General features: G+C 40.5%; 1 protein-coding gene across 4 annotated transcripts in view; it reads right to left on the reverse strand.

The window, feature by feature from the left end:
- Window positions 1-19262, reverse strand: part of SAMD3 (sterile alpha motif domain containing 3) — a 57369-nt gene that overhangs the window by 29124 nt on the left and 8983 nt on the right. For 3 of the 4 annotated variants that reach the window (XM_047857741.1, XM_047857744.1, XM_047857743.1), the window contains 3 exons: window positions 5832-6017; window positions 5498-5582; window positions 1508-1510 (listed from right to left, as the gene is read on the reverse strand). In XM_047857741.1, the coding sequence (XP_047713697.1) occupies window positions 1508-1510; window positions 5498-5582; window positions 5832-6017 (274 nt within the window). The remainder of the gene's footprint in view (window positions 1-1507; window positions 1511-5497; window positions 5583-5831; window positions 6018-19262) is intronic. The other variant, XM_047857742.1, reaches the window with a different exon arrangement.

Genomic DNA, 19262 nt, shown 5'->3' on the forward strand with positions numbered 1-19262 from the left:
CTAGCGCTTAGATTTTGCCATTCCTTGTTCCCTGGCTTAAGTTTCTATGGGTTATTCCCTACCCTTCAGAAGAAAGACTTCCATTGGGAGGGCCCAGGGTCTAGGCCTCGTGTGTATTAGCCAAGAAACCCGTCAGCAAGTAACCTTTGTCTTAGTTTCCACAGCTATAAAATAGAACAACCATACCAGTGCCGTAAACTGCACTGGGCTTTGGGAGACTGAAATGAATAGCTACTCATGGAAGTTATTTGTAAAGTAAAGTGCTGTTTGTTCATAAAACCTTCCAAGCCCTGGAGAGGAGTGCTGTGGGTTGAGGTCAGCCGACAGCTTTGACTCTGATTAAGCTCCTAGCTATGTATGAGTCAGAGACTCTTCATCACCTCCCACAAGCTTGTGGGTCTGCCCTCAGCCACCACTGTTTTACAACAGCACAGAAATAATGGATAGTTTATATTCTTCTTAGCCTTAAAATATGAAATAATGCAAACACACTTTTCCCCTCATGTTTCCTACAGCTCTGAAGTCCTTCTAAACCTGCTGATGTGGTGGGAAGTATTATAGCACTCAACTGTTAGGATTTCTTTTCTTTTTTTTTTTTTTGGTTTTTAAAATTTTTTTTAATGTTTATTTATTTTAGAGCACGAGCAGGGCAGGGGCAGAGAGAGAGGGAGACACAGAATCTGAAGCAGGCTCTGGGCTCTGAGCTGTCTGCACAGAGCCTGACGCGGGGCTCAAACTCACAACCTTGAGATCATGACCGGAGCCAAAGTCGGACACTTAACTGACTGAGCCACCCAGGCGCCCCCAGGATGTTTTTCAATTGCCAATTTCTTTTTCCCAGCCTCTCCCCTCTCTTCTTATTAATTGTCTGATAGGAACAGGGAAAAGACAAATTGGCAAGTATTTACTGAGCATCTACCATTTTTATACCTAAGAAAATTAGCAATAATTGCATAATATCATATACGTATATACATAATATCATATACATGCCTGGCACCATGAGTTCCTTACACAGATGACTCAGTAGAAAATCCCATGTCACTGAATAATCATCCTCCTTAGCCATAGTCTTCCACCTGGGGGCTGCGGGGGGAGGAGGGGTGGGCAGTAGGGTGGAAAGAGCTATATGGATACAGCTCTCCTTTAATTCCTCTGAAATAAAAAATAGTCCTGGGGGCGCCTGGGTGGCTCAGTCAGTTAAGCATCTGACTTCAGCTCAGGTCATGATCTGGCGGTTTGTGAGTTCGAGCCCCGCATTAGGCTCTGTGCTGACAACTCAGAGCCTGGAGCCTGCTCCGGGTTCTGTCTCCCTTTCTCTCTGCCCCTCCCCTGCTCACAGTCTGTCTCTATCTCTCTCAAAAATAAATAAACATTAAAAAAAAATTTTTAAATAGTCCTGACATTATGGGCACCCGATCTAGTACATGAAATAGTCCCTGGCATCACCAGCAGGTTTTGGCTCCACATTTTAAACCCAGATATAATGTTTAGGAAACTTTCAGACAAACTTAGAATATGAAACATTTTACATGGCAACTGGACTAGACTTGTCCAAAAAATAAGTATCAGGGAAAAAAATAAAAGAAATTAGAAAAAAGAAATTAAAGGGGCGCCAGGGTGGCTCAGTCAGTTAGGTGGCCAACTTTGGCTCAGGTCATGATTTCGCAGTTCATGAGTTCGAGCCCCACGTCCGACTCTGTGCTGACAGCTCAGAGCCTGGAGCCTGCTTCAGATTCTGTGTTTCTGTCTATGCCCCTCCTCTGCTCATGCTCTCTCCCTCTCTCTCTCTCTCTCTCAAAAATAAATTTAAAAAACATTAAAAAAAAGAAATTAAAAAGACATAATAAACAAATGCAATGAATAATCCTTGACTAGATTTTATAGTAAAAAATCCATTCCAAAAACATCTTTTGGAATAATTGGAGAAATGGGAATATGGGTTATATATATTATTATGTAATTATTATATATCATATTATGCAATTATTGCTAATTTTCTTAGGTATAAAAATGGTTCGTTCTTGTAGAGGAGATCATCCGTATCCTTACAAGATACATGCTGAAGTATTTAGGAATGGTGTCTGAAACTTGTTATTTGTTTCCAAATGCCCAGCCAAAACAAATAAAGAAATATGAGACAGGAAAAATAAACGTGGCAAAATATTAACACTTACTGAGTCTAAATCAGTGATTCTTTTTAAAAGAATTTCTTTTTCTTTGTAGAGAGAGAGAGAGTACACAAGGAAGAGGGTGAGAGAGAGAGAGAGAGAGAGAGAGAATCCCAAGCAGGCTGTGCACTCAGCCCATTGCTCAACATGGGGCTCAAGCGCTCAATCACAACCCTGGGATCACGACCTGAGCCGAAATCAAGGGTTGGAGGCTCAACCGAGCCACCCAGCCGCCCCAGTGATTCTTAATTATCAGGATTTTGTCCTCTTCCCAGAATGCACATGGCAATGTTTGGAGACACTGCTGTTGTCATAATGGTTTGGGTGAGTGGGTGGGGCTACTCAGGGATACTGCTAACTAACCTACAGTGCAGAGGACGGCCCCCACCACAAAGAATTATCCAGCCTAAAATATAAGTACTACCAAGGTTAAGAAACCTTGATCTAGATAAAAGGGTATATGGGTGCCCATTGTAGCATTCTTTCAACTTCTGTCTGGACTTACGAAAATAAAAAGTTGCAAATAAAGTTAGCCCTAAAAATGACAAAGAGCTTGCTCACTCTCTCTCCCTCACTCTCTCTCAAACACGCACACACACACACACACACACACACACACATTAACATTCTCAGAAAATTTCTGTCTTCCACTGTAACATTAGAAACATAACCTCACGCACACTTGCAGGGAGAATTTGGGTAAATATCTACCATGCACCAGAGTTTACCCTTTCATTCTATGTAACATGGGCTGTACATGCTAAGCAAACATGGGCTGTAACATGCTAAGCAATTTTTCAGGTCTCCATATCAGTTAACCATCTTTCATTAATGCCACTGGGGATGCAGGTGGCTAAAATGCACACAAGATTGAAGTAAGCATTATTCATTACTTTCTATTTGACTCACTTTCATAATCATGAAACTAAAGGTCAAAATGTAAATAGATAAATATATATTTGCTTACATGAATGCAAATATTCTCTGGATGGAATCTTTGATAGCATTAGTTACTTCTGGGGAGGAAATTTAGGGGGAAGACAAGAGGTGGGAGGGAGACTTTTCCATTCATAGCCTACTGTAGCTTTTGAATTTTGAACTCTGTGAATATATAATTTATTCAAACAGCATATTTAAATTATTTCTAAAAATGCAACTAGCTCTATGCACAGTAACACTGATTAATCAGCAGATAGTATACTTGAGTGTAGAAGACATTCTTAGAATCAATTTTGTTAGCCACATCAGTGTGATTATCAACGTTAGGACTCTGGGTTTGTTTTCTTTGTAGTTTTTTGGGATTTTTGTATAGAGTTTTTTTTTTTAGAGAAAATTAGGTTTATTTTGCAGTATGCTTTTATATGCAGCAGCTTACTTTAGAAAGGATGTCATACGAGAACCAAAAATACCTCAATTCCAGTCTGGGCTTCAATAGTTACTAGTTCCAGACATGGAATCCAATCTCTTTCCTGAGACTAGATGGCAAAAAAGAATATATATGGCACTTTCCCACTCAGAAAATTCTGATTCTATCCCCACATAATAAACATTTCTTGAAAATACAGGAAGAAAATAGAAGGAAGGAAAGGAGGAAGGAAGGCACTTCCTTCTAGTGATGATAGCCCTGGTATAGGTGTCACATCCTTCTCTCTTTTTAAAAAAATTTTTTTTTAATATTTATTCATTTTTGAAAGACAGAGACACAGCGTGATCAGGGGAGGAGCAGAGAGAGAGGGAGACACAGAATCTGAAACAGGCTCCAGGCTCTGAGCTGACAGCACACAGCCCGAAGCAGGGCTCGAACTCACAGACTGCGAGATCATGACCTGAGCAGAGGTAGGATGCTTAACTGACTGAGGCACCCAGGCACCCCACATCCTTCTCTTTTGGGGTATTACATCTCTCTTTTTTTAAAAAACATTTTACTTTTTAATGTAGTTTTTAGATTATTCATTTTGAGAGAGAGAACACAAGCAGGGAAGGGGCAGAGAGAGAGAGGGAGAGAGAGAGACAGAGAGAGAGAGAGAGAGAGAGAGAGAGAGAGAGAGAGAAAGAAAGAAAGAAAGAAAGAAAGAAAGAATCCCAAGCAGGCTCCACACCCAGCACAGATCCTGACATGGGGCTCAATCCCACAACCCCAAGATCATGATCTGAGCTGAAATCAAGAGCTGGACGCTCAACTGACTGAGCCACCCAGGTGCCACTTGGGTATTATATCCCTTAAAGACCCTTCCTAGAGACTCCACATTACACATGTTTTGAGGAAGAGACAGAAAGATGCTGATGGAGAGACAAAGAAGACAAAGGAAGTGGATGTGGAAGGGAGGAACAGGTGGAGCACAGGGGATTTTTAGGTCCGTGAAAATACTCTGTAAGATACAGTGATGATGGGTACGTGTCATTATGTATTTGTTCAAACCTTTAGAATGTACAGCCATGAGCATGAATCCTAATGTAAATGGACATGGGTGATAATGATGCATCAATATAGATTCACCCATTGTAGTAAATGTACCACCCTTGTGGGGGATATTCATAATGGGAGGGAGGCTATACATGTGGGGGCAGGGCTACATGAGAGATCTCTGTACCTTCCTCTTGCTGTAAACCTAAAACTGATCAAAAAAGTCTATTTTTTTTTAAAGAAGACAAAGTGGGGGGCGGGCATCGGGGTGGCTTAGTTGATTAAGCATCCAACTTTTGATTTAGACTCAGATTATGATCTCAAGGTTCACAGGATCCAGCCCTGCATCGGGTTCTGCACTGACAGTGCATCCTGTTTGAGATTCTCTCTCTGCATCTCTCTCTGTCCCTCCTGTGTTCACTGTCCCTCTCTCTCTTCTGCTCTCTCAGAAATAAACATTTAAAAACTCCATTTAAAAACACTTTTTGAAATAATTGGAGAAATGAGAATATGGGTTACAAGTATTATTATCAAAATAAATAAATAAAGATTAAAAATAAAAAGGCAAAGGAACACAAGAGAGATAGAGAAGGTTTTAAAAGAGAGCAGAGCCAGACAGAGAGGTGGGGGAGGGAGGGAGGGTGAGAGAGAGAGAGAGAGAGAGAGAGAGAGAGACAGACCAAAGCTAAGAAAAAAAAACAGGGACTGACCGAATGAGACAGAGCCAAAGGAACAGAATCAGAGAGAGACCAAAATAGAGACAACTAGCCAGAAAAGACAGAGAAAGAGAAACAGACACAGACGCAGATGGACAGACAGAGACTGAGGGAGGGGGAAATGGGGCATACAATGACTGGACAGTACAAAGCTATTATTTTAAGACGGGTTGAGATGGATGGAAGGGCCCCATGTGGTCACTTACAAAGCCACAGCCATCCTCGTCCAAGAAAGGGTGGGCTTGCAGCAAGGCGTTGACCACGTCATTGTATTGCTGGGTGCTGGGATACCTGTTCAGTGCAACAAAAAGGACATTTTTCACGTCAAGCAGCCCAATTTCCTTCCTATGAGTCCAAATTATACTCACTTTTCTTCCAACCCTTCTGTATAACAATGTAGACATTCAAATATTGGGCAATGTTGGACTTATTACTAATATGTCATCCAAAATCTAAGGAAAATTGGTTCCAAATGAATTCTACTCTACTCCGAAAACAGACCCTCTCCCAGAGCACGAAGTCTGGCCTATGATTACTCACAGTGAGCCTTCCAGATACTTAGTCATGTCGGCCTGGAGAAACTCAATGATCCTTATCCTCATGCTGTGATCGGGACACTTTTGTTCTGCTAACATGCACTTGACATCATAGGGAAACTCTGGTAAAACATACGACTTAGTCCATTGCAATGCTTTATTCCTTGCTAGAACATGTTTCACATTCCTTCTGTTAAATAAAAACACACAGAGTGAAATTCTATTTCAAATAGATGCAACTTACGAATTCTCTACATTCCAAGAAATGTGGAATTAATCAATCCTTCTCACACCCGTTCATCTATCCACAAATGTCTGGGAGGGCTCATTAGCTATCTCTGTTTTCTTTCCCTTTGCACACACATAAATAATTTGTAGTTCTGGGGGAAAAGATATCTTAATAAAATAGACTGTGGAATAAAGCCTAAAGTTGGAAAGAAGATTGAACCATATATCTTGAAGATATGTGATGCATGGCTCAAAATTGAACAAGATACCAACTAAAAGAGAGTAAGCTGCAACTCAGCAAAGCAAAAGAGGCACACAAATAAAGTCTTGGTGCCTGATTAAGAAAGTTCTTCTAATTAATTTATTCTGTTACTGTTTATAGTGAAATACAGGATCCACTTAATTTAGTCGGTCTTTGGCTACTTTTTAAATCTATTTGTATTTTTTAATTTAATTTTATTTATTTTTTTCTTTTTAGAGAGAGGAAGAGTGAGCTGATGAAAGGGGTAGAGGGGAGAGAGAGAGAGAGAGAGCGAGAGCGAGAGCGAGAGAGAGAGAGAGAGAGAGAGAGAGAGAATCTTAAGCAGGCTCCACACTCAGCACAGAGCCCAACAGGGACTCAGTCCCACAACCTTGGGATTATGACCTGAGCCAAAATCAAGAGTTGGCTGAGGCACCCTAGTCTTTGGCTATTCTAATAAGGTAAGCGTAGTTTCTGAATTAAAAGTACATGTCAGATATTTACATTCAGATGAAGTTTCTACAAAAGGCTACAGAAAACTATAGCTACAGAAACCAAATCAAGCTCATCAGTGTTTACCGGGGGCTGCAGGTTGGAGTGGGGACTGACGGCAGAGGGATGCAAGGGGAGTTATTCAGGGGGATGGAAGTGTTCCAAAATGGACTGTGACAATGACTGTGCACCTGTACAAATGTGCTAGAGTTAACTGAGCTGTATATTTTAAATAGATGAACTTCATGTTACGTAAACGATACTCCAATAAAGTTATTTATAGAATTAAATATGAGAACCACTTGAAAACCCTAAAGTCAGTAACTGAACATTAAGTGTGTAAAAAGAAGAATCTATAGGAAAATTTCCACACAACTTATCAGGGGCAATAGGCTTGCTTTGGGATGGAAGTGAAGTAGGAGAGGCGAGCCAAGTAGAAGACAAAGAACAGAAGGATTTCCTGAATCAGCCTAAGTAGATTTATTTTCTGGCACGCCCATGGAATCCTCAGCAGTCCAAACAAACTTCTGATGAGTTTTGAAAGGCCGGGCTTCCTTTAGAATGTGAGGTCATATATTATAAAAGTGCATGAGCTATAATGAAGCATGGGGGATAAAGAAAAGAGGAGAAAGCACTGTCCTCTCTTTTCATGATAAGCTCTCTGCTTGTTTCCCCTCTTTGGCAGTCCTGTATCAGTGGTGAAAATATGTCCTGGCAGAAATAAGCACATGGATAATTTAATACTTGATCCAACGCAGCAACAGGCAATTCCCAGATGACATTTGTGCTTCAGCCCAAACTATTTCCAGTATGTTTTTCTCTCATTTCATTCAATCATTTAACCCAAAGTAACTGGGGGAGTGGAGGGGGGGGGGGTGTCTATGGTATGCCAATTACTCTTCTATAATCCCGATTTCCTTTCCTATTGTAACAACTTGTTTCTTTTTCCCATGATCTCTCCCTTACCCACTCAGACCAAGAGTGTAAAGAAAAGCAAGTTTTGTTTGCTGTATTTTGTGCCTTCCCTAAGTTTTTTAAAAGGTGCTGTAACTGTGCAGGTGTTAAACTTGGTTTCAGTACATTCTATCTCCTTTGCCCCAGGAGTTTCTGGTAGCTGAAGTAGCTGCATGACGTCTTTGGGCTTTTCAGGTTGCGATCTCTTGTTTAGTACTGCATCAGAGGGTAGCTTCAGGATTCCAATGCTAGCAGATAAGGCTTGCTACAGTTTTTACCTTCTTGTTCTATATATTTTTTTCGATATGTCTCTTTTCTTCAAAATAAGGGTAGGGACTACATACCACGGTATTATTTTTGTCAAATGCCCTAATTGTCGCTAGGTATATGCAAACTCTATCAAAGCTAGGTAGTACATCTTGCTTTTAATAGCATTCTTAGGCAAAATCAGAGGCATCATTTTGTTTTCTTTACATTGAAGTGATTTAACAAGGTATTCTGGAAGTGAGGGGAATACAAGTTATGCGATCTAATACAAATCCAGACAAGTATTACACAAGTAAAGGGACTCATCAGAAATTTAAAATACACTCTAGGGGCACCTGGGTGGCTCAGTCGGTTAAGCGTCTGACTCTTGGTTTCGGCTCAGGTCATGATCCTGTGGTTCATGGGATTGAGCTCTGAGTTGGGCTCTGGGCTGATAGCGTCAGCCCAGACACTCTCTCTCCCTGTCTCTGCCCCTCCCTCACTTCTGTGTGAGTGCACAAGTGTGTGTCTCTGTCTCTCAAATTAAGTAAATAAACGTTTTTATAAAATAAAAAGAAAAAAAGAAAAAAGAAAAACACACTTTAATTTAGAAGCAGATAACGGCACAATCGTTTCCCATTCATAAAATGATATTTTCATTGAACCAAAAAAAAAAAAATCTTTACTGTGAGGTTAAGATTATTCGTAATATCTTCATTGAGGCAGAGTTGAGCAGAATACCAGTGGAAGTCACCCTAAAGCAAGTGCAAAGAGCAGAAAGCAATCCCAAACTGAGCGGACACTAATACTTCTATCCCCACCTCAGTGCCAGGGCTTGTCAACAAAACACCACAAAAGACCTCTGATCCAACGGATCTCAAGCCTGGGTATGCAATAAAATCAACTGAAAAGCTTATAAGACTTTTAAGACAATGTTAGTGGCTAGGATTGATCCCAGTCTAAGTGAATCAAAGTCTATTGCACTAAAGAGTTTATATGTAGAGTTTATTTTGTAATAAAAAAAACTTCCAATTAAGTTGATACATTTGATAAATGGCAATATCATCACTGCAATATGCATTAATTTAAAAAAATTATGAAATGAGGTTCTCATGAAAGAAAGTTCATTGGTTTTGAAATGTTGTTTAACTTTGGGGTGAAAAATCATCTAATTTTGCAGACAGTAGGGGGCTCATGTATGGGAAGGAAGATAGCTGTATTAAGAACAGGTCAAGTTGAGCTCCAGCTCTCTAAGGAAAAATTTCAATGCACAGAAGACAGAGACTGAGCCTTGGAAGTGACCAAAAAGGCGTATGCATTATCCGGGGACAGGGACCATTTCTTTTATCTTCAATATATATAATTTTGCTTAGTAGAGTTAATGCACAACGACTTTGATGGGAGGATGAATGTGGTCAACTGAAAGGAGTGGTTATCTGAGCAGGGCTGAATTCACTTTGGTCTCAACAATATATCTAACCTTTCAGCGGTTCCTCACTGCATTTGCTACCCTGGTAATCCAACTCACCATGTATGCTCCCAATATGTCCCTCATATCACTCCCATCACTCCATCTTTCCTTAATCTCTTGCACATTAACCTCCTCCCAATCTCTTTATTAAGACTGCCTCCTTGAAAACTGATAATGATTTCCTAATTTACAAATTCAGGACCTTCAGGCAATGGCTTTTTCAAGATCTTTCTAACCACACGTAGTACAATTGACCACTTTTTCACAGTCCTGTTTTTGTTCTCATTTTCCTATACGCTATTTTACTTGCTTCCCGTCTTCCCGTTTCTCCAAGAACTCAATAATCTCTTTTCCATGCTTTGCCCTCCATCTCCAGCAACTTGTACATTATTCATTTCATACTCAACATGTCCAAAGTGATTTATAATCTTTTCATTTCAAAACCAGTTTTCCATTTACTGTAGACTGAATTGTGTCTCTCCCACCAACATTCATACAATTGAAGCCCTAATTCCCAATGACGCTGTGGTGAGAGGACTTCTATAGAAATAATTAAGGTTAAATGAGCCCCTGATATATAGGATTAGTGTTCTTATAAGAAGAGACATCAGGGAGCACACTCTCTTCTCCATCATATTGGCCATTTGCAAGCCAGAAGATAGCTCTCACCAGAAATTGGCTGGCACCTTGATCTAGGACTTTCCAGCTCCCCGAATGTAAGAAACAAATTTGTTTTTTAAACCACCCAGTCTATTTAATTATGGCAGCTGAGCTAAGACACCATTCCAATTTCCATGTTTCTTTCATTGTTTTGCTTTCTCTTAGCAACTCAGACTTAACACTTCGCTGTCTTTTTCATCTTAATTCTTTACATCTGGGTATCATGAAAATTTCCCTATATCTTATCTCTTGTATTTGCCTACTTCTCTCCATTGTTCATGTTACTACATTTACCCAGGCATTCAAATGTGGGCTACTTCAGCAATTGACCAGCAGAGTTCTGCTTCTGGAATGGCCTAATTAGCTCACACGGAACCAGCTATCCCTCAAATAATAACTATTATCACTAGACAAAATACAAAAGCAAATAAACAAGCAAACAAAAATGAATTGAAAACACTGGCAAGTAGAAAAAAAAAAAAACAGGCAGATTCTGAAGAGGAGTCTACACTCGGAAAAAAAAAAGAAGACATGGAATGAATTTCCTTTTTATGACTTTTGGCCTGAAGGCAGGCCTCAGGCAGTGCTGTTAAAACTCTAAGAGCAAACCCACCATCTTTCTGGACTGCTGAATTAGTGGGCAGAGTTTGGGCAACCTCATCTCTGGAAAGGGAGAGGAGAGTCTCAGAAAGGAAACTTCTAATGAGAGGGAACTACAAAGTCTGTGTCTAAACGGTCCAAATCTCTGGCTGATCTGGAACCATACATGTGCATAGCTCCATTGCAAATAAGAGAACTAAACTTGGATTTGAGCCGATCCCCAAGAGACAGTTTTAAATGTGAGCCCAACAAATTTTGTTGTTTTGCTAAAACAAACTAACCAATAATCAACACTCTTCAGGTGAATAAGCCAGAATCAAGAGTCTCCACACTGTAACATTCACAATGTGTAGGATATAATCCAAAATTATGTGACATAAACAAAGTCCCAGGAAAGTGTGACTCATTTTCAAGAGTAAATGCAATTAACAGAGTATGATGTTGAGATAATCCAGATGTTGATGAGGACTTTAAAATGCTAGCATAACAATGTTCAATGACTTAGAGGAAAATGTGCTGGAATGATTTAAATAGTAGGACATTTTAGCAGCGAAATAGAAATTATTAAAAAGAACCAAACAGAAATTTTAGAAGAGAAAATTACAAAATTTGAAATTAAAAAAAGGTACTAGCTAGGATTAACAGCAGAACGGAGGTTATATATTATATACTCTCTATATAGAGTGAGCTTGAAGGCAGAACAGTAGAAATAATCCAGTCCAAAAAACATAAGGAGAAAATAGATTGAAAAAAAATGGGGTAATAGTTCACTTTTTAAATTCCATGTTGCCATATTTTATCCCCTTAGATAGTCATAAAACCTTCTCCTTTTGACCTTCTATCTAATTTTACATAAACACTGATATTGTCATGTCAATCTGTAGAAGAGCCAGAAAGAGCTGGCTAATGACTTCCAAGTGCTCTTTGACCCAAGACATAACCCAGGTACCCAGTACATTAAACCAGTCTTGATTGACACGGTAACTATGCCCAAGAAAAAGAAGCAACTCAAGTTCTAGGCCCCTGGATTCTGGTCTGATTGAATGACCATATCAAACTATGCCAATTCATACCTGTCTATCTGAGGTCAGGACACCTTAAGAAAGCTGTCAATGAGGCTATTCAAAAGTAACATCTCTCTGTAGCTTGCCAGGCTCCCGGGTTCCTATGGAGAAGCCCTTCCTAGGACTCAGTTGCCCTGCCATGATAATAAAGCAGATACCCAGGACTACTGTCTCTAGAGAGAAGACAAACAAGATGTATAAACACAAAACAGAGCTGGACAAGAAACATATTGCATGGACAGTGGACTGTTGCTGGCCTCCTATGTTTGTCCTAATCATATAACAAATTTTGCCTTAATTTGATGAACACTTGGGCTACCACTTCAACTGTTATCTTTTGGAGCAGTTTATTCTGAAGAAACACTCACTGGTTACCTGTCTTTGTTTCTATGACTGGAATCTACAGAGGAGCTCAGCTGTCTCTGGGTTTACGTGATCTGATAACTGTATATCATGTGATGTGATCTGATAACTGCACATCACGTATAAGCCACATGCAGTCCAAACACTCAAGAATCCAACATTTCTAGGGACTATTCCCAATGTGTTAAGGAATTTAAAAAAAACCTCAGGTATTGAAAGATTGCTGGAATTAGACAGAAGCCACTGTGGAAGTTTCACTGCAAATCTACAAGTCCCATAGTTTAAAGACCAAGTGTATGGGAAAGCTGAAACTTTGCCTGCGATACTGACTGTACTAGATGTTTTGCCTTTTGTGATTCATCATGTGAACTTCACCCTTTTCCCAGTTGTTATAGGCATGATAATCTTCCTTTTTCCTTACAAGGTAACCCACATGTTGAGTGACATGGGTGATTCAGGATTCTCCTGTCCCTAGCCATCATGTACTATGCATGGAATACGGTAGATAGGCCATCAGGGACCCAATGTGCTGTGTTTATCTCTTCAACCAAGAGCATCTCCAGTATCTGGTCTTGCTGAGAATAGTCCTATTTCTAAGGGCAGCCTGAGGCGGGCCTATTCTTAAATTATCAGCCCTGTGGGTTCCTGGAACTCTCCAAGAAGAGGAAAATAACTATGATTTATTAACATATTTGAATGTAAAAAATGTATGTTTGGAAGGAAAAACCTGGAACTATTCCCTGCAATAAAAACCCCATTTAGAGCCATTGAGTGTTGGCAGTTATTTTATCCCCATGAAAGCAGACACTCTTGCTTTAGGGAGACTGTAAACTCTTGAACCTCCAGACCAAAAAGTGTCAGCATTTCTTTGTGAATTAAAACACCTTAAGAGTCCAAAGCTTTTGCTTCCAATTTAGTGGACTCTCATATTTAAAGAAATTTTCCCATTCTCCCTTTACTTATCTCCACAAATAAAGCAGGTGATAAGGTTTTTATATTCTATAAACAAAAGCAAAATTCATGGTGTGTAACTTCTTTTTTTTTTTTTAATTTTTTTTTCAACGTTTATTTATTTTTGGGACAGAGAGACACAGAGCATGAACAGGGGAGGGGCAGAGAGAGAGGGAGACACAGAATCGGAAACAGGCTCCAGGCTCTGAGCCGTCAGCCCAGAGCCTGACGTGGGGCTCGAACTCACGGACCGCGAGATTGTGACCTGGCTGAAGTCGGACGTTTAACCGACTGCGCCACCCAGGCGCCCCGGTGTGTAACTTCTTAACATCCCAAATTTGAATTCATCATACTTAATACTTAGGACAATTCATAACATGGTCCAATTTTGTGCTATCTTATCAGCTATTATCCAATGTGAATTCTCAGATCCAGCCAAAAATCAAGCCTTCTATATTTGCAGAACACCCTATACATGTATCAGTAGTTGCTTCTCTCACCCAGAAATCCCTAAGCTTTCCTCATACTCCTAGGCTCATCTTAAGCATTTCTGGTGAACTCTCCTCCATTCTCCTGGCTCTCAGGTGGTCTCCCTTATCTGAATCCCCCACATGGCCTCGTCCAATGTTGGCTCCATGGGTACTGATCTAAGTCTTGGCTCCTCATCTGTTTTGATTTCCCTATGAATTTGCTGAGTGGAACAGTTTGTAACAAAAATGTAAAAGATTTAGGAACATTTGAAAGAGATATAAAATATTAAATGTAATATTCTATGACAGATAAAGACGGTCTTTAGTTCCATACATTTTTGTTTTCACACGTAAAATCGCCATCTTTCCAGAAGGAGAGTTCTGCTATATTAAAAACAGCCCACCTACCTCAAAAGAACCATTGACTAGCAAGGCATCAAGCCAATGTGCCAGCAAAAAGAAGTGCCACATCACTAAGTCCTTATGTTTGAGATATGCAAACCAGTGGGACCCAAATGCTAGAGAGGCAGATCTGGGATTGGAGTGGAGTCTTCTGTATGCACAAAAGGTATCCAAGAATTAGACTGGCTGGGGAGAATTGCAAAATGACCAATGTCCTCTCCTCCCCCTCCCCAGTAAAGCCTCCCCAAAAGGAACTTTCTCAGTGTCTCACCAAGCTTCAGCTGCATCCCATGTGTCTTCGCTACAGAACCAGGGGCAGACTTCCCATCACACTCATCTGAATCCTGGTTGACTTCTGGAGCCATAGTCATTTCATGTATCATCCCTGCTATCTTAAACTTCAGAGAACAAATGGCACCTTTCTCCAGGAGCATCTATTTAGAGATAATCTACTACTTCAAGGACTGTGATGCTTTTCTAATTGTATAAAATAGTATAGCTTTCTGGTCCTCCAGAAAAAAGAACCAAGGACAACTGGATCACGTGGCTGTGAAGAATGGCCATTCAGGCCAAAGGGCTTGGTCTTCACATCTGAAGTAGCACAGGGGTAGTACTGCCATCATGGGAAGAGAAAGTTGTGACAATTGCAATGCTTTCCAGGGACTGGACTGAAAGATTGTGTCCCACAAACCATTTTATTTTGAGATCTCATTTTCATTTTCTTCTTCTCCTCACCCAAACTTACAGACTTTATCCACTGAGAATGGTATAGATTGGCAAGCCCAGTGTTACATGATCAACTCTGAAACTAAATGCATGTAACCACAGCAACATCTAAAAGCTTAAATGTTTTTGGAACATAGAAGAAGAGGGAGGAAGCTATAGCAGCTTAGATATCTGTTTAAAGAAACTGCTATCACTTTAGCCTAGAAAAGAAAAGGATGTTACAATATATATCTTCAAAATAGTGATCAAATTTGACCTAACTACAAGTTAAACAGAAATATTACTCTGTGTTCTATGCCAGTACTCTGGCAATTGCCTGCTTTACTTTACCTAGGCAAGACTTTCCACTGCTAAGAACACAAGATGAACAAAAAGTTTGGCAAAACTCTCTAAAGAGGCACATGCCAATGAGCAAAGTGAGACGCCACCTCTGAAAACAGTGAACAGTGTCACTGCAAGACATACATGGACTGTGACGGAAATGTTCTTTTGTTGCCGGAAATGATGGTACCTACCACTAATTCAGAAAAAGCCTGCTCCACACTCTCAGCATTTTGATATTTGCTTTTAATTTATGTTTTATAGTGGCAGGCTTTCACATCTGCCATTTAATCCGTGAGTCTTCCAGAAGAATTTAGTTTCTGAAGTGCATGTGTGAACACATACTCAGATACAAAAAGGGGGTAGAGATGTGAATGGCATCAGGCATGTGCTGTAGTGTAGACACACTCCTCTCAAATTCTCCCTGTCTTTGGCTGCCAGTGTGAGTGTCAAAGACCCAGGAGCCTTTGGGGCCTTGACTAATCACAAAAAGAAGCCAATATAAATAATTATTTTGCGTCTTCCTATTATCCAATTCCTCTTGGTATTGGCAGCCCTACAAAAATCCAGGAACTTCTAGCTTATACTTTCAATATTTATGCTTACTAGCATGATAGTCACAAAAACCATAAATAGGTCTCAGAGCTATCATGCGTGAGTCCCTTTTTCATTTTTGTTCCTCTTTCATACATAAGCAAAATTAATGAGACATTACTTACTTAGTTGTTGCAAAGTGGTTCAGTACTACTATTTTGTAGTTTAGAAGTGTCAAAACATGATCACTTAGGATTGAGTGGATCCAGGGCAGCTTTTTAAAAAATCCACCTTCATACGACTAGACCTTTGGATCTGGACCTCCCAGAGAACAATATATGTCATGTCCTTACAGCATCTTTTTTTGGGGTGGGGGTGGGGTGCGGTGTGCAGAGTATTGTGCAAATTTCACTTCTCAAATCTGATCAGAGTGCTTGTTTCATGTGTCTCTTGGGCAAGACCTTTAGTGACTTGGTCTTCTCCCAGCAGCCCTGTTCACCTGCTCATCTAGCCTGGGGTTGGCCAATTCCTCTACTATGGAGCTTCATAAAGATCACAGTTTTACATCTGTAAGGATTCAGGCAACCTGATTTGTCACTGTCACAGTAGTTCAGGGCATTCAGTGGCTCACTGAGGAATGTAGACAATTCTGAACAAAGATAGTGAGTCCCTCTCTTTGACAGGCTGTGTTATTGAACAGGCGTTCAAGCTCACTCCCATCAGGTGTGTACTTCCATGTAATGTTAATATGTAAAGTAGTAAGAAGAAGCTCTGGACTTATCTATTTTTCTTCACTCCATTGAATTCTATTGAATAAACTGTTAAGTATCTCCTTCACGATGCAATTCTGCCATAATTTGGATATGGCACCACCATTATTTCAGTCTCTGAAATACAAGGAAAAACTTACCACCTAGCAAGACTCTTCCCTCCACCTGCGTTAATTAATCAAGTCCTCTTGATTTTCTATTTAAATATCATTTTCTCTATTACCACTGTCTTAGTTTGGACCGTCACCATCTCTTGCTTAAACTTCACCCTAGCATCTTCCTTCTCTCATGCTTCTCCAGTCCCTTCTCTACATCACTGCCTCAATACATGATGAAACACCCCTGTAATCCATAGCAGTAGTTTTCAATTCTCATTATATATTAGAATTGGGTGTGTAACTTTAAAAAATACTGATGTACAGGTCCCACCCTGTCTTTGTTTGGGCTGCTGTCACAAATTAGACTGGGCGGCTTAAACAACAAACATTTATGTCTCCCAGCTCAGGAGGCTGGAAGTGTGAGATCAGGGTGCTGGCACAGCTTGGTTCTTGGTGATTTCCCTTTTCCTGGTTTACAGAAGGCAGTCTTCTTGTCCTCACATGGTGGAAGGAGAGCCAGAAAGTTCTCTGGCTTCTTCTTACAAGAGCACTAATCCCATCCATGAGATGGGATTCACCTTCATGACCTAACTACCTCCCAAAGCCCCACTTCCAAATACTATCACATTGGGATTGGAGTTTCAGCATATGAAATGTGGGGGGACACAAACATTTAGCCTATTGTACATCACCAGAAATTCTTTTTTTTTCTTTTTTTAGAGAGAGACAGAGCAAGCAGGGGAAGGGCAGAGATACAGGAGAGAGAGAATCCCAAGCAGACTCTGTGCTGTCAGCATGAAGCCCAAATGGGGCTTGAACTCACCAACTGTAAAATGATGACTTAAGCTGAAACTAAGAGTCAGATGCTTAGCCTACTGAGCCAGGTAGGCGCCCCAAATCATCACCAGAAATTCTTGTTGGTCTAGTGCTTTGCTACTCAAGAGTGGCTCTCGCACTGGCATTCCCTGGAAACTTATTGGAAATGCTGACTCTCAGGCCCCACTCCTGACCTATTAAATCAGAATCTGCATTTTAACAAAACGCCCAGGTGATTTTCAAGTACAGAAGAGCTTGAGAAGCAGTGGTCTAGGGCGCTGATATATTTTGCTTAAATCTTGCAGGTGAACCTAATATACAGTTGCTCTGCTCATGGACACAGCCCGGAACCTCCTTACCTCTTGAATGGCACCTCTTACCATCTCCACCAACTCCATTGTCTCCACTGCTACCTCTCACTGTCCAAAACTACCGACTCCACAGAAGTCCCTATACGATTTCAGGTGTTTGTACCTTGGTGCGTGCTGTTTGCTTTGCTCTGAATGTCCTTTTCCTTTCCTGCCCTATTTTGCTTTAGATAAGTTTCTAGTCAGCGTCCAAAATCCCCACAGAGGGCTTCTCCATACTCACTTCCCTGGAAGTCCTATTTCTCCCTCTTTTGTGCTATTTCTGTACCCTGTGAATTTCTACTTCTCCATCCCTTTCCCAATATTGCAGTTATTAGCTTCCATATCTCTTGCCTACTAGACTCGGAGGTCCCCTAGGTAAGGACTAAATTGCCCTCCACCTCACTCGCCCACAGTCTACCTAACACCTAGCTCATGATGTATATTCAGTAACTTTTGGACTGAACAAAGAGGGAAAAAAGATTAGAACTCAAGCTTACTTTAGCTCTCTAAAGACTTCATATTAGATTTAATGGGAATGCGCAGGAGTCGGAGAATTATTTATCAATGTGACAGCCCAATTTCCCCTGATTCTGTAGTTCTTGTTTGGCTGGGCCCACAGATATCCTCCACTGAAGGAAACTCACCAAGTTCTAGCTTAGTGAGCCAGTATCCCTCGCTTCATTTGAGTCTCTGCTCCAGCATCACCTGGTCAAAGTCAAAAGACTTCCCTGAAAGTGCTGAGATAGAACGTTCCTGAATACACGCGTGCACACACACACACGCACACACACTCACGCCACTCACTCTCTATCTACCCCTCCCTTTCCTTTGTATTATTGGTCTCGATAGCACTTAAATATATTATAATGTAGTGTCACTTTTTTTTTTTTTTTTAACTTTTCTTCTCCATTAGACTGTGGGATAGGAGGTTTGGTCTGCTTTGTTCACTACTGTATCCTCAGTGTCTAAACAAAGTACCTGGCACAGAAATATTTACATATGAAATGAACGCTGGCTTAGCTAAGAAACATTTAAGTCCGTATTTCCTAAGGTGTTTTTTGTAATATTAACAGATGTTGCATGGAGAAAGAATTCTGGGTCAAACAAAGTGAAATGAGTTTTCTGTCTATAGGACTCCTCATAGCATTTACTGTCTCAGTGCACTGTGGGAGTCTCCAATTAAGGACTAAAGTTAGAATGTAATACTTACAAAGCACAGATGCTTTAGGTACAGATTCTATACACCTTGTGGTGGGAGATGGTGTGATCCTGCATTTCCCTCTGAAGGGTCCTTGCTCCACTGACGTGGGACAATTTATCACCTGTTGTCTTTGGTGCGCTTCATTGAACCTCCTTTTTTTTTGTGCACTGGATAAGAGGCACATATGACCGTGGTGTCCTTATCTGAGCTGAATGATAGAGCCAACGGACGACACATCAAGTGTGGACCCACTGACATTTGCTTTACTGAGCTTAGGCAGATGGGTAAGATCACTGAGCATTTCCAAGGAAATGTAGACCAAGGAAAAAATCATTAAGATGATTTTTAAATATGCTTGAAACCATGACTAATTTATAATTATGCCCTAAGGGAGAAGCAAAACATCTGCACACATATGCTTAAAGTTTAAGCAAAGTGTTTTTAAAGTAACATTTAAGAAACCTCTACCTCTTTATT

Source organism: Prionailurus viverrinus, chromosome B2 (assembly GCF_022837055.1).
Source record: "Prionailurus viverrinus isolate Anna chromosome B2, UM_Priviv_1.0, whole genome shotgun sequence".
Lineage (NCBI taxonomy): Eukaryota > Metazoa > Chordata > Mammalia > Carnivora > Felidae > Prionailurus > Prionailurus viverrinus.